This window comes from Cyclopterus lumpus, chromosome 9, assembly GCF_009769545.1.
Source record: "Cyclopterus lumpus isolate fCycLum1 chromosome 9, fCycLum1.pri, whole genome shotgun sequence".
Classification (NCBI taxonomy): domain Eukaryota; kingdom Metazoa; phylum Chordata; class Actinopteri; order Perciformes; family Cyclopteridae; genus Cyclopterus; species Cyclopterus lumpus.
The window spans coordinates 320,798-337,500 of record NC_046974.1 but is presented as its reverse complement, the minus strand read 5'-3'; the positions used below and the strand labels follow the sequence as shown (position 1 = coordinate 337,500).

At 43.5% G+C, this 16,703-nt stretch overlaps 3 protein-coding genes across 5 annotated transcripts in view; 2 read left to right on the top strand and 1 right to left on the bottom strand.

The window, feature by feature from the left end:
• The window catches only part of endog (endonuclease G), an 11,551-nt gene extending 11,103 nt beyond the window's left edge, over positions 1 to 448 (top strand). For all 3 annotated transcript variants that reach the window (XM_034542431.1, XM_034542430.1, XM_034542432.1), the window contains one exon: positions 124 to 448. In XM_034542431.1, the coding sequence (XP_034398322.1) occupies positions 124 to 321 (198 nt within the window). In that variant the 3' untranslated portion in view covers positions 322 to 448. The remainder of the gene's footprint in view (positions 1 to 123) is intronic.
• Positions 449 to 3,194: 2,746 nt separating this feature from the next.
• LOC117736284 (transcription termination factor 1-like) overlaps positions 3,195 to 16,703 on the bottom strand; it is a 17,189-nt gene continuing 3,680 nt past the window's right edge. The window contains exons 4-10 of the mRNA XM_034541508.1: positions 15,551 to 15,736; positions 11,884 to 11,962; positions 11,458 to 11,775; positions 11,209 to 11,301; positions 7,333 to 7,398; positions 4,385 to 4,470; positions 3,195 to 3,527 (exon numbers count right to left, since the gene is read on the bottom strand). Coding sequence (XP_034397399.1) covers positions 3,328 to 3,527; positions 4,385 to 4,470; positions 7,333 to 7,398; positions 11,209 to 11,301; positions 11,458 to 11,775; positions 11,884 to 11,962; positions 15,551 to 15,736 — 1,028 coding nt within the window. The 3' untranslated portion in view covers positions 3,195 to 3,327. The remainder of the gene's footprint in view (positions 3,528 to 4,384; positions 4,471 to 7,332; positions 7,399 to 11,208; positions 11,302 to 11,457; positions 11,776 to 11,883; positions 11,963 to 15,550; positions 15,737 to 16,703) is intronic.
• The window catches only part of LOC117736285 (myosin light chain 1, cardiac muscle-like), a 20,517-nt gene continuing 19,500 nt past the window's right edge, over positions 15,687 to 16,703 (top strand). Inside the window, exon 1 of the mRNA XM_034541509.1 lies at positions 15,687 to 15,754. The gene's annotated coding sequence lies outside the window, so the exon portion shown is untranslated. The remainder of the gene's footprint in view (positions 15,755 to 16,703) is intronic.

Below are 16,703 nucleotides of genomic sequence, written 5' to 3'. Positions count from 1 at the left end.
ATGATGGTGATGGTGGTGGTGATGATGGTGATGGTGGTGGTGTTGACGGTGGTGATGATGATGATGATGATGGTGGTGGTGGTGATGACAACGGATGTGTTCTCCGGTCTTGTGCCTCCTCAGGTGCTGATCCTGGAGCAGGTAGACGGCAGGGGGGTGGAGCTTCGGTCGTATGTTTTACCCAACGAGCCAATCGATGAGAAGGTTCCTCTGGATCGCTTCCTGGTTCCCATAGAAACCATCGAGAGAGCGTCAGGACTCCATTTTGTCCCAAACATCATGAAGAGGACCAGCAGCCTGCAGGCCATCACTGCCCGATGAACTACCCACAATGCACTCTTCATATGGACGAATCAGGAAACTCATCATGTGATCATCTGAATGTTTGTAGAGAAATATTTAATGATTAAAAATGATAAATAAACATGTTCAATATTTAATATCTAAACCTGACACTGTCTTTAATGTTGTCTGTAAATTAATATATTAATGAAAACATCCATAATTATCTTTATCTGTAATCTGACCACGGCCTTATTTCCATCTGAATTCATCAACTTTAATCTCTTGAAGAAACAATGTAACAATACTGTGTCATGTATTTATTAATCCTGATAAATGTTCCTTAAAGTGATGGATTTACTATTAATAACCATGTCATTAAAGTATATCAGGGAGATGGTAGTCTCTTTTTAATAATATGCTAATTCTCTAAATGTCAACTAGAAATAATGTTCTAATATTTACGGAATATTCAAAACATGTTCAATTCAAGATTAATACTACAATATAAATAATAATTAGTTGGTGATCAATATTGATTATTGCAGATATAAGTAGATAGTGTTTGATAACCGCAGCTCAGACAGCATGAAGCAGACTAATAATCTTAAATCTGATAATAATCTCATGATAATCCAACAGTTCAGTCTAGTCTTAAACACGTTCAACTCTCCTTAAGCTGCCGGGCCATGACCCGACCCATCAATGTGGACTCCACAGGGTTCAGCTGGACCACGTCCATAACAAACACCATGTTCACACATAGTTCAATTCGGTTTATTTTGTAAAGCCCAAAATTACAAATTTGCCTCAGAGGGCTTTACAATCTGAACACATACATAAGGTGGCTCATAAGTGGACCTGGTACCAGAACACCTTAGGCCGGAGATCAATGATGGACTTTGTAATCGTATCATCTGATCTGTGGCCGTATGTCTTGGACACTCGGGTGAAGAGAGGAGCAGAGCTGTCAACTGATCACCACCTGGTGGTGAGTTGGATCAGATGGCGGGGGACTCGGCTAGAGAGACCTGGCAAGCCCAAACGTGTAGTGAGGGTGAACTGGGAACGTCTGGAGGAGGATCCTGTCCAGGAGGTCTTCAACTCCCACCTCCGGAAGAACTTCTCACAAATCCCCATTTATCAGATCGATCTCAATTTGTATTTGTAAACGATGAAGCCTCAATGACCACCAACGTTAATCACGGAGTTCCACAAGGTTCTGTGCTTGGACCAATTTTATTTACCTTATATATGCTTCCTTTGGGCAATATTATCAGGAAACACTCCATAAACTTTAATTGCTATGCAGACGATACTCAATTATATCTATGGATCAAACCAGAGGAGACCAACCAGCTCGCTAAACTTCAAGAATGTCTTAAAGACATAAAAACATGGATGACCTGCAACTTCCTGATGTTAAACTCAGACAAAACTGAAGTTATTTTACTGGGAAGCAAATCTCAAGGATTGTAACATTTCAAAAATCAGGCACATCTTGTCTCAAAAAGATGCAGAAAAGCTGGTTCACGCGTTTGTTACTTCCAGACTAGATTACTGCAACTCCTTATTATCAGGCTGCTCTAATAAGTCTCTTAAGTCCCTCCAGTTGATCCAGAATGCTGCAGCTCGTGTACTCACAAAAACTAAGAAAAGAGATCACATGACTCCTGTATTAGCTGCTCTGCACTGGCTCCCTGTAAAATCAAGAATCACATTTAAAGTTCTTCTTCTCGCCTACGAAGCCTTAAAGCTACCATAAGGAGCTCGGACATCAGGGGGGAGCTTGGAGTCGAGTCGCTGCTCCTTGGTGTCCAAAGGAGTCAGCTGAGGTGGTTCATCTAGTCAGGATGCCTCCTGGACGCCTCCCATTAGAGGTTTTCCGGGCACGTCCAACTGGTAGGAGGCCCCGGGGAAGACCGAGGACACGCTGGAGGGATTATATCTCCCGGCTGGCCTTGGAACGCCTCGGGATCCCCCAGAATGAGCTGGAAAGTGTTGCTGGTGAGAGGGAAGCCTGGGTCGGCCTGCTGGACCTGCTGCCACCGCGACCCGACCCCAGATAAGAGGTGATGATGGATGGATGGTAATAAAAGCGTTAACGGCCTTCCCTGTCAGTTACTGGAGCCGGCAGTCCTTCTGAAAAGACTGAGCTGCTGCAGCACACCTGCCTTAATAGACTGGCCTGGATGATTGTACTTTGCCATTCTACCACAGCCAGAGGGATGTCCTCAGCAGCCGGTGAGGAGGTCTTCTCTCCCCTTCAATCTATGGACTGCCCAGCAGAGTATATAAATGGACCAGCAGTGTCTCGTGTTTCATAGAGCCCTCACTAGGCTTTGTTTAATAAGTTGATGTAGACCTCAGAACAAGTATGTTGAACACTGACTGTGCGTCAGTGGTTAGCAGGTCCGTCTTTCAATCAGGGGGTTGTTGGTTCAATCCCCGCCCTAGTCGATGTGTCCTTGAGCAACACACTTAACCCTGAGTTGTTCCCTGTAGCTGTTCTACGGTGTGTTAATGTCACATGATTGTAAGTCGCTTTGGATAAAAGCGTCAGCTAAATGACATGAAATGTAATATATTTATTCGCTTTGTTCTGATTTTCTTCCCCAAATATTATTGTGTGAATCAAATCCCTATTTTCTCTAACTTTGCCTTCCAGTTCTATGCGTAACCTGGCCCTTCACCTATGGTGGTGGTATCTGCAGCAGGAGGATATGTTCCTCTCTTCCTTTGGTGAAAAAGGGCTAAAGAGGGGGAGCACTGAGGTGTTGAGGGAACGGGAGGCGGAGCCAGGTCCTTGGGAATGGAGGAGCCCACCATTACCAACCTGGCTGGTATACTGCCAATTAATACTCTTAATTTGAATATATATTTTACTTTACTAAAAGCCAGACATTCGAATATGAAAATGAATGTTTTAATGTGACAGAAAACAGGAAGTGAACCAGGCCGCCGTTAGGATTAAACCTGGTTTAGTCCCACTGACAGGAAGTCCGTCCACTGAGGTGACAGCCAATCACACTCCTTTGTTTAGATCTATCTGTGTTGTGATTGGCCAGCGGTCAGCTGACTGTTGTCCAGCTCCATGTAGTCGTCATCTTCGCCGTGTGAGGAGACGATGTCCGACAGCAAGAAGCTCTCCTCCTGCGCCTCCTCCCTGCTCCTCTCCATCTTTAACCGCTTCAGTTTCTCCTTCAGGACAGGAGCCGCCTTCAGCTGCAGGAAGTCGATGATCTCTGAAGCAACATCACAGACACATTATATCAACTGACTGATACGGTGTTGCAGTACTGACTGATACGGTGTTGCAGTACTGACTGATACGTTGCCGCAGTACTGACTGATACGGTGTCGCAGTACTGACTGATAAGGTGTCGCAGTACTGACTGATACAGTGTCGCAGTACTGACTGATACAGTGTCGCAGTACTGACTGATACAGTGTCGCAGTACTGACTGATACGGTGTTGCAGTACTGACTGATACGGTGTTGCAGTACTGACTGATAAGGTGCTGCAGTACTGACTGATACGGTGTTGCAGTACTGACTGATACGGTGTTGCAGTACTGACTGATACAGTGTTGCAGTACTGACTGATAAGGTGCTGCAGTACTGACTGATACGGTGTTGCAGTACTGACTGATACGGTGCTGCAGTACTGACTGATAAGGTGCTGCAGTACTGACTGATACAGTGTCGCAGTACTGACTGATACGAGTACTGACTGATACGGTGTTGCAGTACTGACTGATACGGTGTTGCAGTACTGACTGATACGGTGTTGCAGTACTGACTGATACGGTGCTGCAGTACTGACTGATACGGTGCCGCAGTACTGACTGATACGGTGCCGCAGTACTGACTGATACGGTGTTGCAGTACTGACTGATACGGTGCTGCAGTACTGACTGATACGGTGCTGCAGTACTGACTGATACGGTGTTGCAGTACTGACTGATACGGTGCTGCAGTACTGACTGATACGGTGTTGCAGTACTGACTGATACGGTGCTGCAGTACTGACTGATACGGTGTTGCAGTACTGACTGATACGGTGCTGCAGTACTGACTGATACGGTGCTGCAGTACTGACCTCCGTAGGATAAACTGGCCCAGTGAGGAACTCTGGAGACTTTCATTCTGTGGAAGCTTTTCTGAACACACACAGTCGTCACGTTCCTGAAACACAAGAACACACTTTGTAGAATACTTTGTAGTAATACCACAAAAACACCGGTATTACTACTGCCACACTGTAGTACTACTACTGCCACACTGTAGTACTACTACTGCCACACTGTAGTACTACCACACTGTAGTACTACTACTGCCACACTGTAGTATTACTACTGCCACACTGTAGTACTACTACTGCCACACTGTAGTATTACTACTGCCACACTGTAGTACTACTACTGCCACACTGTAGTACTACCACACTGTAGTACTACTACTGCCACACTGTAGTATTACTACTGCCACACTGTAGTACTACTACTGCCACCCTGTAGTATTACTACTGCCACACTGTAGTACTACTCCTGCCACACTGTAGTACTACTACTGCCACACTGTAGTACTACTACTGCCACACTGTAGTATTACTACTGCCACACTGTAGTACTACTACTGCCACACTGTAGTACTACGGCTCAGAGCTGTATACAATATTCAATACTGACATATATCAATAATAATTTGATCAGCCCCATCATTGGCTAGTGAGGTTCACCTGTCCAGGTTCTGATAAAGTATTACAGGTGAACCCGCCCAGATATTATGCATGTTGGATGAAATGATCATTTGTGTGTGATTTGTTTTGATTGAGAAAGTACAATTAATTATTGTAGGAGGTAAACATGTGGTAAACATCTTATGCAGCAGGTAAACATATACAGGAGGTAAACATGTTATACAGGAGGTAAACATGTTATACATGTTATACAGGAGGTAAACATGTTATACATGTTATACAGGAGGTAAACATGTTATACATGTTATACAGGAGGTAAACATGTTATACAGGAGGTAAACATGTTATACAGGAGGTAAACATGTTATACAGGAGGTAAACATGTTATACATGTTATACAGGAGGTAAACATGTTATACAGGAGGTAAACATGTTATACATGTTATACAGGAGGTAAACATGTTATACATGTTATACAGGAGGTAAACATGTTATACATGTTATACAGGAGGTAAACATGTTATACAGGAGGTAAACATGTTATACATGTTATACAGGAGGTAAACATGTTATACATGAGGTAAACATGTTATACAGGAGGTAAACATGTTATACATGTTATACAGGAGGTAAACATGTTATACAGGAGGTAAACATGTTATACATGTTATACAGGAGGTAAACATGTTATACAGGAGGTAAACATGTTATACAGGAGGTAAACATGTTATACATGTTATACAGGAGGTAAACATGTTATACAGGAGGTAAACCTCCTGTATAACATGTTTACCTCATGTATACCACCAGTATAACATGTTTACCTCATGTTTACCTCCTGTATAACATGTTTACCTCCTGTATACCACCAGTATAACATGTTTACCTCATGTATACCACCTGTATAACATGTTTACCTCATGTATACCACCAGTACAACATGTTTACCTCATGTTTACCTCCTGTATAACATGTTTACCTCATGTATACCTCCTGTATAACATGTTTACCTCATGTATACCTCCTGTATAACATGTTTACCTCCTGTATACCACCAGTATAACATGTTTACCTCCTGTATACCACCAGTATAACATGTGTACCTGTTTACAACCTGTATAACATGTTTACCTCCAGTATAACATGTTTACCTCATGTATACCTCCTGTATAACATGTGTACCTGTTTAAAACCTGTATAACATGTTTACCTCCAGTATAACATGTTTACCTCCTGTATAACATGTTTACCTCATGTATACCTCCTGTATAACATGTTTACCTCATGTATACCTCCAGTATAACATGTTTACCTCATGTATACCTCCTGTATAACATGTTTACCTCATGTATACCTCCTGTATAACATGTGTACCTGTTTACAACCTGTATAACATGTTTACCTCCTGTATACCTCCTGTATAACATGTTTACCTCATGTATACCTCCTGTATAACATGTTTACCTCCTGTATACCTCCAGTATAACATGTGTACCTGTTTACAACCTGTATAACATGTTTACCTCATGTATACCTCCTGTATAACATGTTTACCTCATGTATACCTCCTGTATAACATGTTTACCTCATGTATACCTACTGTATAACATGTTTACCTCCTGTATACCTCCAGTATAACATGTGTACCTGTTTACAACCTGTATAACATGTTTACCTCATGTATACCTCCTGTATAACATGTTTACCTCATGTATACCTCCTGTATAACATGTTTACCTCATGTATACCTCCTGTATAACATGTTTACCTCATGTATACCTCCTGTATAACATGTTTACCTCATGTATACCTACTGTATAACATGTTTACCTCCTGTATACCTCCAGTATAACATGTTTACCTCCTGTATACCACCAGTATAACATGTGTACCTGTTTACAACCTGTATAACATGTTTACCTCCAGTATAACATGTTTACCTCATGTATACCTCCTGTATAACATGTTTACCTCATGTATACCTCCTGTATAACATGTTTACCTCATGTATACCTCCTGTATAACATGTTTACCTCATGTATACCTCCAGTATAACATGTTTACCTCCTGTATACCACCAGTATAACATGTGTACCTGTTTACAACCTGTATAACATGTTTACCTCCAGTATAACATGTTTACCTCATGTATACCTCCTGTATAACATGTTTACCTCCTGTATACCACCAGTATAACATGTGTACCTGTTTACAACCTGTATAACATGTTTACCTCAAGTATAACATGTTTACCTCATGTATACCTCCTGTATAACATGTTTACTTCCAGGTTTTTTCTTGTTATCTTATCTCTTGATCTGGTATGACAGTTTGACCTTTGACCTCACCCAATAGTCTGAGCGACCTCGTCCCAGTCGATTTCTGCTACGTCATCCACACGCATGTTGTACAGCCTGAAACACAGTTAATAATATTATTATTATTGTTGCTGTTTGAGTCAGAACAAACTAGGAACATATTTTCTTTGTTTGATGTTGAAACAGAAAACTACTATATTTGATACATTTATACTTAATGTCCTTAACTTATTGCAAGCCCCCAATTAGAAAACTCAATGAACTAAACTCAACTTCATTGTCAATTTAAGTTGTTTTTAAGATTAATACACTTTCAAAAGTCAAAATGCAAACTTCATAAAACCTAAATATTAAATATAAAGTGATACCTGAATCTTTGAGAGTTATGAGCCCTATTTCTCGTACGTTGTTCAACTAAGTCGATCAAATGTCCTATTATCCAGTTTAAATTAACCCAATGATTGAAGTCAGGCTATCCCGGTTTCTCAAAGGCTGATCCGCACTCAAACCATCTCGTTAATCTAAACCAGACTTCAGTAATCATGATAGTTGAACCAGACTTCAGTAATCATGATAGTTGAACCAGACTTCAGTAATCAGGATAGTTGATCCAGACTTCAGTAATCAGGATAGTTGATCCAGACTTCAGTACTCAGGATAGTTGAACCAGACTTCAGTAATCAGGAGAGTTGAACCAGACTTCAGTAATCAGGATAGTTGAACCAGACTTCAGTAATCAGGATAGTTGAACCAGACTTCAATTCAGGATAGTTGATCCAGACTTCAGTAATCAGGAGAGTTGAACCAGACTTCAGTAATCAGGAGAGTTGAACCAGACTTCAGTAATCAGGAGAGTTGAACCAGACTTCAGTACTCAGGATAGTTGAACCAGACTTCAGTAATCAGGATAGTTGAACCAGACTTCAGTAATCAGGATAGTTGAACCAGACTTCAGTACTCAGGATAGTTGATCCAGACTTCAGTACTCAGGATAGTTGAACCAGACTTCAGTAATCAGGATAGTTGAACCAGACTTCAGTAATCAGGATAGTTGAACCAGACTTCAGTACTCAGGAGAGTTGAACCAGACTTCAGTAATCAGGATAGTTGAACCAGACTTCAGTAATCAGGATAGTTGAACCAGACTTCAGTAATCAGGATAGTTGAACCAGACTTCAGTAATCAGGATAGTTGAACCAGACTTCAGTAATCAGGATAGTTGAACCAGACTTCAGTAATCAGGATAGTTGAACCAGACTTCAGTAATCAGGATAGTTGATCCAGACTTCAGTAATCAGGAGAGTTGAACCAGACTTCAGTAATCAGGATAGTTGAACCAGACTTCAGTAATCAGGATAGTTGAACCAGACTTCAGTAATCAGGAGAGTTGAACCAGACTTCAGTAATCAGGATAGTTGAACCAGACTTCAGTAATCAGGATAGTTGAACCAGACTTCAGTAATCAGGATAGTTGAACCAGACGTCAGTAATCAGGATAGTTGAACCAGACTTCAGTAATCAGGATAGTTGATCCAGACTTCAGTAATCAGGATAGTTGAACCAGACTTCAGTAATCAGGAGAGTTGAACCAGACGTCAGTAATCAGGATAGTTGAACCAGACTTCAGTAATCAGGATAGTTGATCCAGACTTCAGTAATCAGGATAGTTGAACCAGACTTCAGTAATCAGGATAGTTGAACCAGACTTCAGTAATCAGGATAGTTGAACCAGACTTCAGTAATCAGGATAGTTGAACCAGACTTCAGTAATCAGGATAGTTGAACCAGACTTCAGTAATCAGGATAGTTGAACCAGACTTCAGTAATCAGGATAGTTGAACCAGACTTCAGTAATCAGGATAGTTGAACCAGACTTCAATTCAGGATCTCCATCACTGAGTCCATCCTCTGGTCCTTGTTCACTTCAGGACCCTGAAGAGCAAGAACAATTGAAGCTGACTCTCTCACCCTGGACAAGAACTGTTGGAGTTCCTTCATCTGGCAGGAGGCTGAGGTCCATCAGGACCAGGACCAGGACCTCACGCCACACAGACAGCTTCTTCCTGTCGGCAGTCGGGCTCATTAATAGAGCCTGAGTCCCCCACTGACTCTCATAAACAGAGCCCGGGTCCCCCACTGACTCTCATAAACAGAGCCCGGATCCCCCACTGACTCATAAACAGAGCCCGGGTCCCCCACTGACTCTCATAAACAGAGCCCGGGTCCCCCACTGACTCTCATAAACAGAGCCCGGATCCCCCACTGACTCATAAACAGAGCCCGGGTCCCCCACTGACTCTCATAAACAGAGCCCGGGTCCCCCACTGACTCTCATAAACAGAGCCCGGATCCCCCACTGACTCATAAACAGAGCCCGGGTCCCCCACTGACTCTCATAAACAGAGCCCGGATCCCCCACTGACTCATAAACAGAGCCCGGGTCCCCCACTGACTCTCATAAACAGAGCCCGGATCCCCCACTGACTCATAAACAGAGCCCGGGTCCCCCACTGACTCTCATAAACAGAGCCCGGATCCCCCACTGACTCATAAACAGAGCCCGGGTCCCCCACTGACTCATAAACAGAGCCCGGGTCCCCCACTGACTCATAAACAGAGCCCGGATCCCCCACTGACTCATAAACAGAGCCCGGGTCCCCCACTGACTCATAAACAGAGCCCGGGTCCCCCACTGACTCATAAACAGAGCCCGGATCCCCCACTGACTCATAAACAGAGCCCGGATCCCCCACTGACTCATAAACAGAGCCCGGATCCCCCACTGACTCATAAACAGAGCCCGGGTCCCCCACTGACTCATAAACAGAGCCCGGGTCCCCCACTGACTCATAAACAGAGCCCGGGTCCCCCACTGACTCTCATAAACAGAGCCCGGATCCCCCACTGACTCTCATAAACAGAGCCCGGATCCCCCACTGACTCTCATAAACAGAGCCCGGATCCCCCACTGACTCATAAACAGAGCCCGGATCCCCCACTGACTCTCATAAACAGAGCCCGGATCCCCCACTGACTCATAAACAGAGCCCGGATCCCCCACTGACTCTCATAAACAGAGCCCGGATCCCCCACTGACTCTCATAAACAGAGCCCGGGTCCCCCACTGACTCATAAACAGAGCCCGGGTCCCCCACTGACTCATAAACAGAGCCCGGGTCCCCCACTGACTCTCATAAACAGAGCCCGGATCCCCCACTGACTCTCATAAACAGAGCCCGGATCCCCCACTGACTCATAAACAGAGCCCGGGTCCCCCACTGACTCATAAACAGAGCCCGGGTCCCCCACTGACTCATAAACAGAGCCCGGATCCCCCACTGACTCATAAACAGAGCCCGGGTCCCCCACTGACTCATAAACAGAGCCCGGGTCCCCCACTGACTCATAAACAGAGCCCGGATCCCCCACTGACTCATAAACAGAGCCCGGGTCCCCCACTGACTCATAAACAGAGCCCGGGTCCCCCACTGACTCATAAACAGAGCCCGGGTCCCCCACTGACTCATAAACAGAGCCCGGGTCCCCCACTGACTCATAAACAGAGCCCGGGTCCCCCACTGACTCATAAACAGAGCCCGGGTCCCCCACTGACTCATAAACAGAGCCCGGATCCCCCACTGACTCATAAACAGAGCCCGGGTACCCCACTGAACCTCATGAACAGACATATTGTGGTATTATGGGATGAATATATTTAAAATAAGAACATTAAAACATGATCGCATTATCTTAGATGTGTACCTACATTTAAAAGAATCAAGGAGAACTTTCTTTTCAAACCCTGTTTTTGTTAGCTTAGCACGAAGACCTGTATTGGCCTTTCAAAAGAAAACACGTGGACAGGGAGTTTTACTTTGAAAGGACGGGTGTGTTATGTAATCTTACGTGTGGATGAGTCGGATTTTAGCGTCAAGTCCTTCAGGTCCTCTATTGAAGGTAGTGACACCTGAAGCCAGTTTAACCTTCAAGATGGAGAACCTGAAACACAAACATCATACACCTGAAGTCCTGAAACCAAAAAGACCTCCAGACCTGAAGACCCAATAACCTGAAGATCTAAAGGATCTGTGTCTGTTTCCATGCGAGCCAGAGTACCGGTCCAGTATCAGAACCAGACAAAGCAGGTGTACTGACCACTTGAGCCGACACTGGGTCCAGGACCTGGTCCCGACTGTCTGACTGATCTTCCTCCAGGGCAGGTCGTCACTCAGCTGGTGCCTGCTCAGACTAGGATCTGAGTTCTGATGGACCAGAACCTCCAGGTGATCCTTTAGAGCCTTCTTCAATCTAGAGACCTCATCTGGGCTCCATGAACCACGACCTAGAGCTGTGTGGGCGAAGCGCTTCTCTAAGGAGTACGTGCTGCGGTTCATCTTCTGAGAGATCGTCTTCCAGTCGTTACCATGGAGGTTCTGGAACTTCTTCAGAGAATGCATCTCCTCCTTGGAGAACCTGAGTGAGGACACCCACAGGTAGAACATGAACACACAGAGAACCCTCCTAGCTGGAGAACCAAAGTATAGATACAGAGGGTTCTCCTCTAACAGTGTGACCTCTGACCTTCCCATATAGTTCCTGTCGTCAAACATCTTCTTGGCTCTGGTGTAAACCATGTGACACGTACGAGGAATCCCCTCAGCTGGGAAGACAGACAGGCAGAGAGACAGGCAGGCAGCGAGACAGGCAGACAGACAGAGAGAGAGACAGGCAGGCAGAGACAGACAGGCAGAGGGGGGGGGACAGAAAGTTATAGAGTTCATATTAAAACCTGCTGTGTGGTTTGTATCATAATGTTTATGGTGTATTGCCAGTCCTGTATCCCCACCCAGACGACAGTACCCCATAATCTACAGTACCTCACACATTACATTACCACAGAACCTCATAATCTACAGTACCTCACACATTACATTACCACAGAACCTCATAATCTACAGTACCTCACACATTACATTACCACAGAACCTCATAATCTACAGTACCTCACACATTACATTACCACAGAACCTCATAATCTACAGTACCACACACATTACATTACCACAGAACCTCATAATCTACAGTACCACACAGACTACAGTACCCCATAATCTACAGTACCACACAGACTACAGTACCCCACAGACTACAGTACCCCATAATCTACAGTACCACACAGACTACAGTACCCCATAATCTACAGTACCCCACAGACTACAGTACCTCACACATTACATTACCACAGAACCTCATAATCTACAGTACCTCACACATTACATTACCACAGAACCTCATAATCTACAGTACCACACAGACTACAGTACCCCACAGACTACAGTACCCCATAATCTACAGTACCACACAGACTACAGTACCCCACAGACTACAGTACCCCATAATCTACAGTACCTCACACATTACAGTACCACAGAACCACATAATCTACAGTACCTCACACATTACATTACCACAGAACCTCATAATCTACAGTACCTCACACATTACATTACCACAGAACCTCATAATCTACAGTACCTCACACATTACAGTACCCCATAATCTACAGTACCACACACATTACAGTACCACAGAACCTCATAATCTACAGTACCTCACACATTACAGTACCCCATAATCTACAGTACCTCACACATTACAGTACCACAGAACCTCATAATCTACAGTACCTCACACATTACAGTACCCCATAATCTACAGTACCTCACACATTACATTACCACAGAACCTCATAATCTACAGTACCACACAGACGACAGTACCCCATAATCTACAGTACCACACACATTACCACAGAACCTCATAATCTACAGTACCACACACATTACATTACCACAGAACCTCATAATCTACAGTACCTCACACATTACATTACCACAGAACCTCATAATCTACAGTACCACACAGACTACAGTACCCCATAATCTACAGTACCACACACATTACAGTACCACAGAACCTCATAATCTACAGTACCACACACATTACATTACCACAGAACCTCATAATCTACAGTACCTCACGCATTACATTACCACAGAACCTCATAATCTACAGTACCACACACATTACATTACCACAGAACCTCATAATCTACAGTACCACACACATTACATTACCACAGAACCTCATAATCTACAGTACCACACACATTACATTACCACAGAACCTCATAATCTACAGTACCTCACGCATTACATTACCACAGAACCTCATAATCTACAGTACCACACAGACTACAGTACCTCACGCATTACATTACCACAGAACCTCATAATCTACAGTACCACACAGACTACAGTACCCCATAATCTACAGTACCACACACATTACAGTACCACAGACTACAGTACCCCATAATCTACAGTACCACACACATTACAGTACCACAGACTACAGTACCACACAGACTATAGTACCACAGACTACAGTACCACACAGACTACAGTACCACAGACTATAGTACCACACAAACTACAGTACCACAGACTATAGTACCACACAAACTACAGTACCACAGACTATAGTACCACAGACTACAGTACCACACAGACTACAGTACCAGACTACAGTACCACACAAACTACAGTACCACAGACTATAGTACCACACAAACTACAGTACCACAGACTATAGTACCACAGACTACAGTACCACATACTACAGTACCACACAGACTACAGTACCACAGACTACAGTACCACACAAACTACAGTACCACAGACTATAGTACCACAGACTACAGTACCACACAGACTACAGTACCCCATAATCTACAGTACCACACACACATTACAGTACCACAGACTACAGTACCACACAGACTACAGTACCACAGACTATAGTACCACAGACTACAGTACCACACAGACTACAGTACCACACAGACTACAGTACCACAGACTATAGTACCACAGACTACAGTACCAGACTACAGTACCACACAGACTACAGTACCACAGACTATAGTACCACAGACTACAGTACCACACAGACTACAGTACCACAGACTACAGTACCACAGACTACAGTACCCCATAATCTACAGTACCACACACATTACAGTACCACAGACAACAGTACCCCATAATCTACAGTACCACACAGACTACAGTACCCCACACACATTACAGTACCACAGACTACATTACCACACAGACTACAGTACCACACACATTACAGTACCACAGACTACAGTACCACACACATTACAGTACCACAGACTACATTACCACACAGACTACAGTACCACACACACATTACAGTACCAGACTACAGTACCACACACACATTACAGTACCACAGACTACAGTACCACACACACATTACAGTACCACACAGACTACAGTACCCCACACACATTACAGTACCACAGACTACATTACCACACAGACTACAGTACTACACACACATTACAGTACCACACAGACTACAGTACTACACACACATTACAGTACCACAGACTACATTACCACACAGACTACAGTACCACACACACATTACAGTACCACAGACTACAGTACCACACAGACTACAGTACCACAGACTACAGTACCACACACATTACAGTACCACAGACTACATTACCACACGGACTACAGTACCACACACACATTACAGTACCAGACTACAGTACCACACACATTACAGTACCAGACTACAGTACCACACACATTACAGTACCACAGACTACAGTGCCACACAGACTACAGTACCACACACACACATTACAGTACCACACAGACTACAGTACCACACACACATTACAGTACCACACACACATTACAGTACCACACACACATTACAGTACCACACAGACTACAGTACTACACACACATTACAGTACCACAGACTACATTACCACACAGACTACAGTACCACACACACATTACAGTACCACAGACTACAGTACCACACAGACTACAGTACCACACACATTACAGTACCACAGACTACAGTACCACACAGACTACAGTACCACAGACTACAGTACCACACAGACTACAGTACCACACACACATTACAGTACCACAGACTACAGTACCACACACACATTACAGTACCACAGACTACAGTACCACATACTACAGTACCACACACACACACACATTACAGTACAACAATACTCTAGTATCACAAACATTATAGTACAAAGACTGCATTATCAGGAGGGCCATCATGATGAAGACGTTTGTCTACAGGGTGACACGGTGTGTGTTTGTTTACGTACCAATCCTCTCCAGGAAGTGATGTTGTACTTTAAGCTTCCTGATCTCCGCCTTCTTCTCTTGGTACCTCTGAGGAAACAGAAGCTCATTGGCCAAGCTGATGCCCGTCAGAGCCAGGAAGTTTGCGACATTCTCCCTAATCTGCTGGTTCTCCTGCTGAGTACAGCGTCCCTGACGCAGAGGCACACCTGGAGGGCGAAGAACAGGTGAGCTTCCCATATGCAAGAATTAGTACCTTGACGTCTACAGTATTAGTACCTTGACGTCTACAGTACCTTGACGTCTACAGTATTAGTACCTTGACGTCTACAGTATTAGTACCTTGTCGTCAACAGTATTAGTACTTGACGTCTACAGTATTAGTACCTTGTCGTCAACAGTATTAGTACCTTGACGTCTACAGTATTAGTACCTTGTCGTCAACAGTATTAGTACTTGACGTCTACAGTATTAGTACTTGACGTCTACAGTATTAATACCTTGAAGTCTACAATATTAATATCTTGAAGTCTACAGTATTAATACCTTGAAGTCTACAGTATTAATATCTTGAAGTCTACAGTATTAGTACCTTGTTGTCTACAGTATTAGTACCTTGACGTCTACAGTATTAATACCTTGTCGTCTACAGTATTAATATCTTGAAGTCTACAGTATTAGTACCTTGTTGTCTACAGTATTAATATCTTGAAGTCTACAGTATTAGTACCTTGTTGTCTACAGTATTAGTACCTTGTTGTCTACAGTATTAGTACCTTGACGTCTACAGTATTAGTACCTTGACGTCTACAGTATTAGTACCTTGTCGTCAACAGTATTAGTACTTGACGTCTACAGTATTAGTACCTTGACGTCTACAGTATTAGTACTTGACGTCTACAGTATTAGTACTTGACGTCTACAGTATTAATACCTTGAAGTCTACAATATTAATATCTTGAAGTCTACAGTATTAATACCTTGAAGTCTACAGTATTAATATCTTGAAGTCTACAGTATTAGTACCTTGTTGTCTACAGTATTAGTACCTTGACGTCTACAGTATTAATACCTTGTCGTCTACAGTATTAATATCTTGAAGTCTACAGTATTAGTACCTTGTTGTCTACAGTATTAATATCTTGAAGTCTACAGTATTAGTACCTTGTTGTCTAC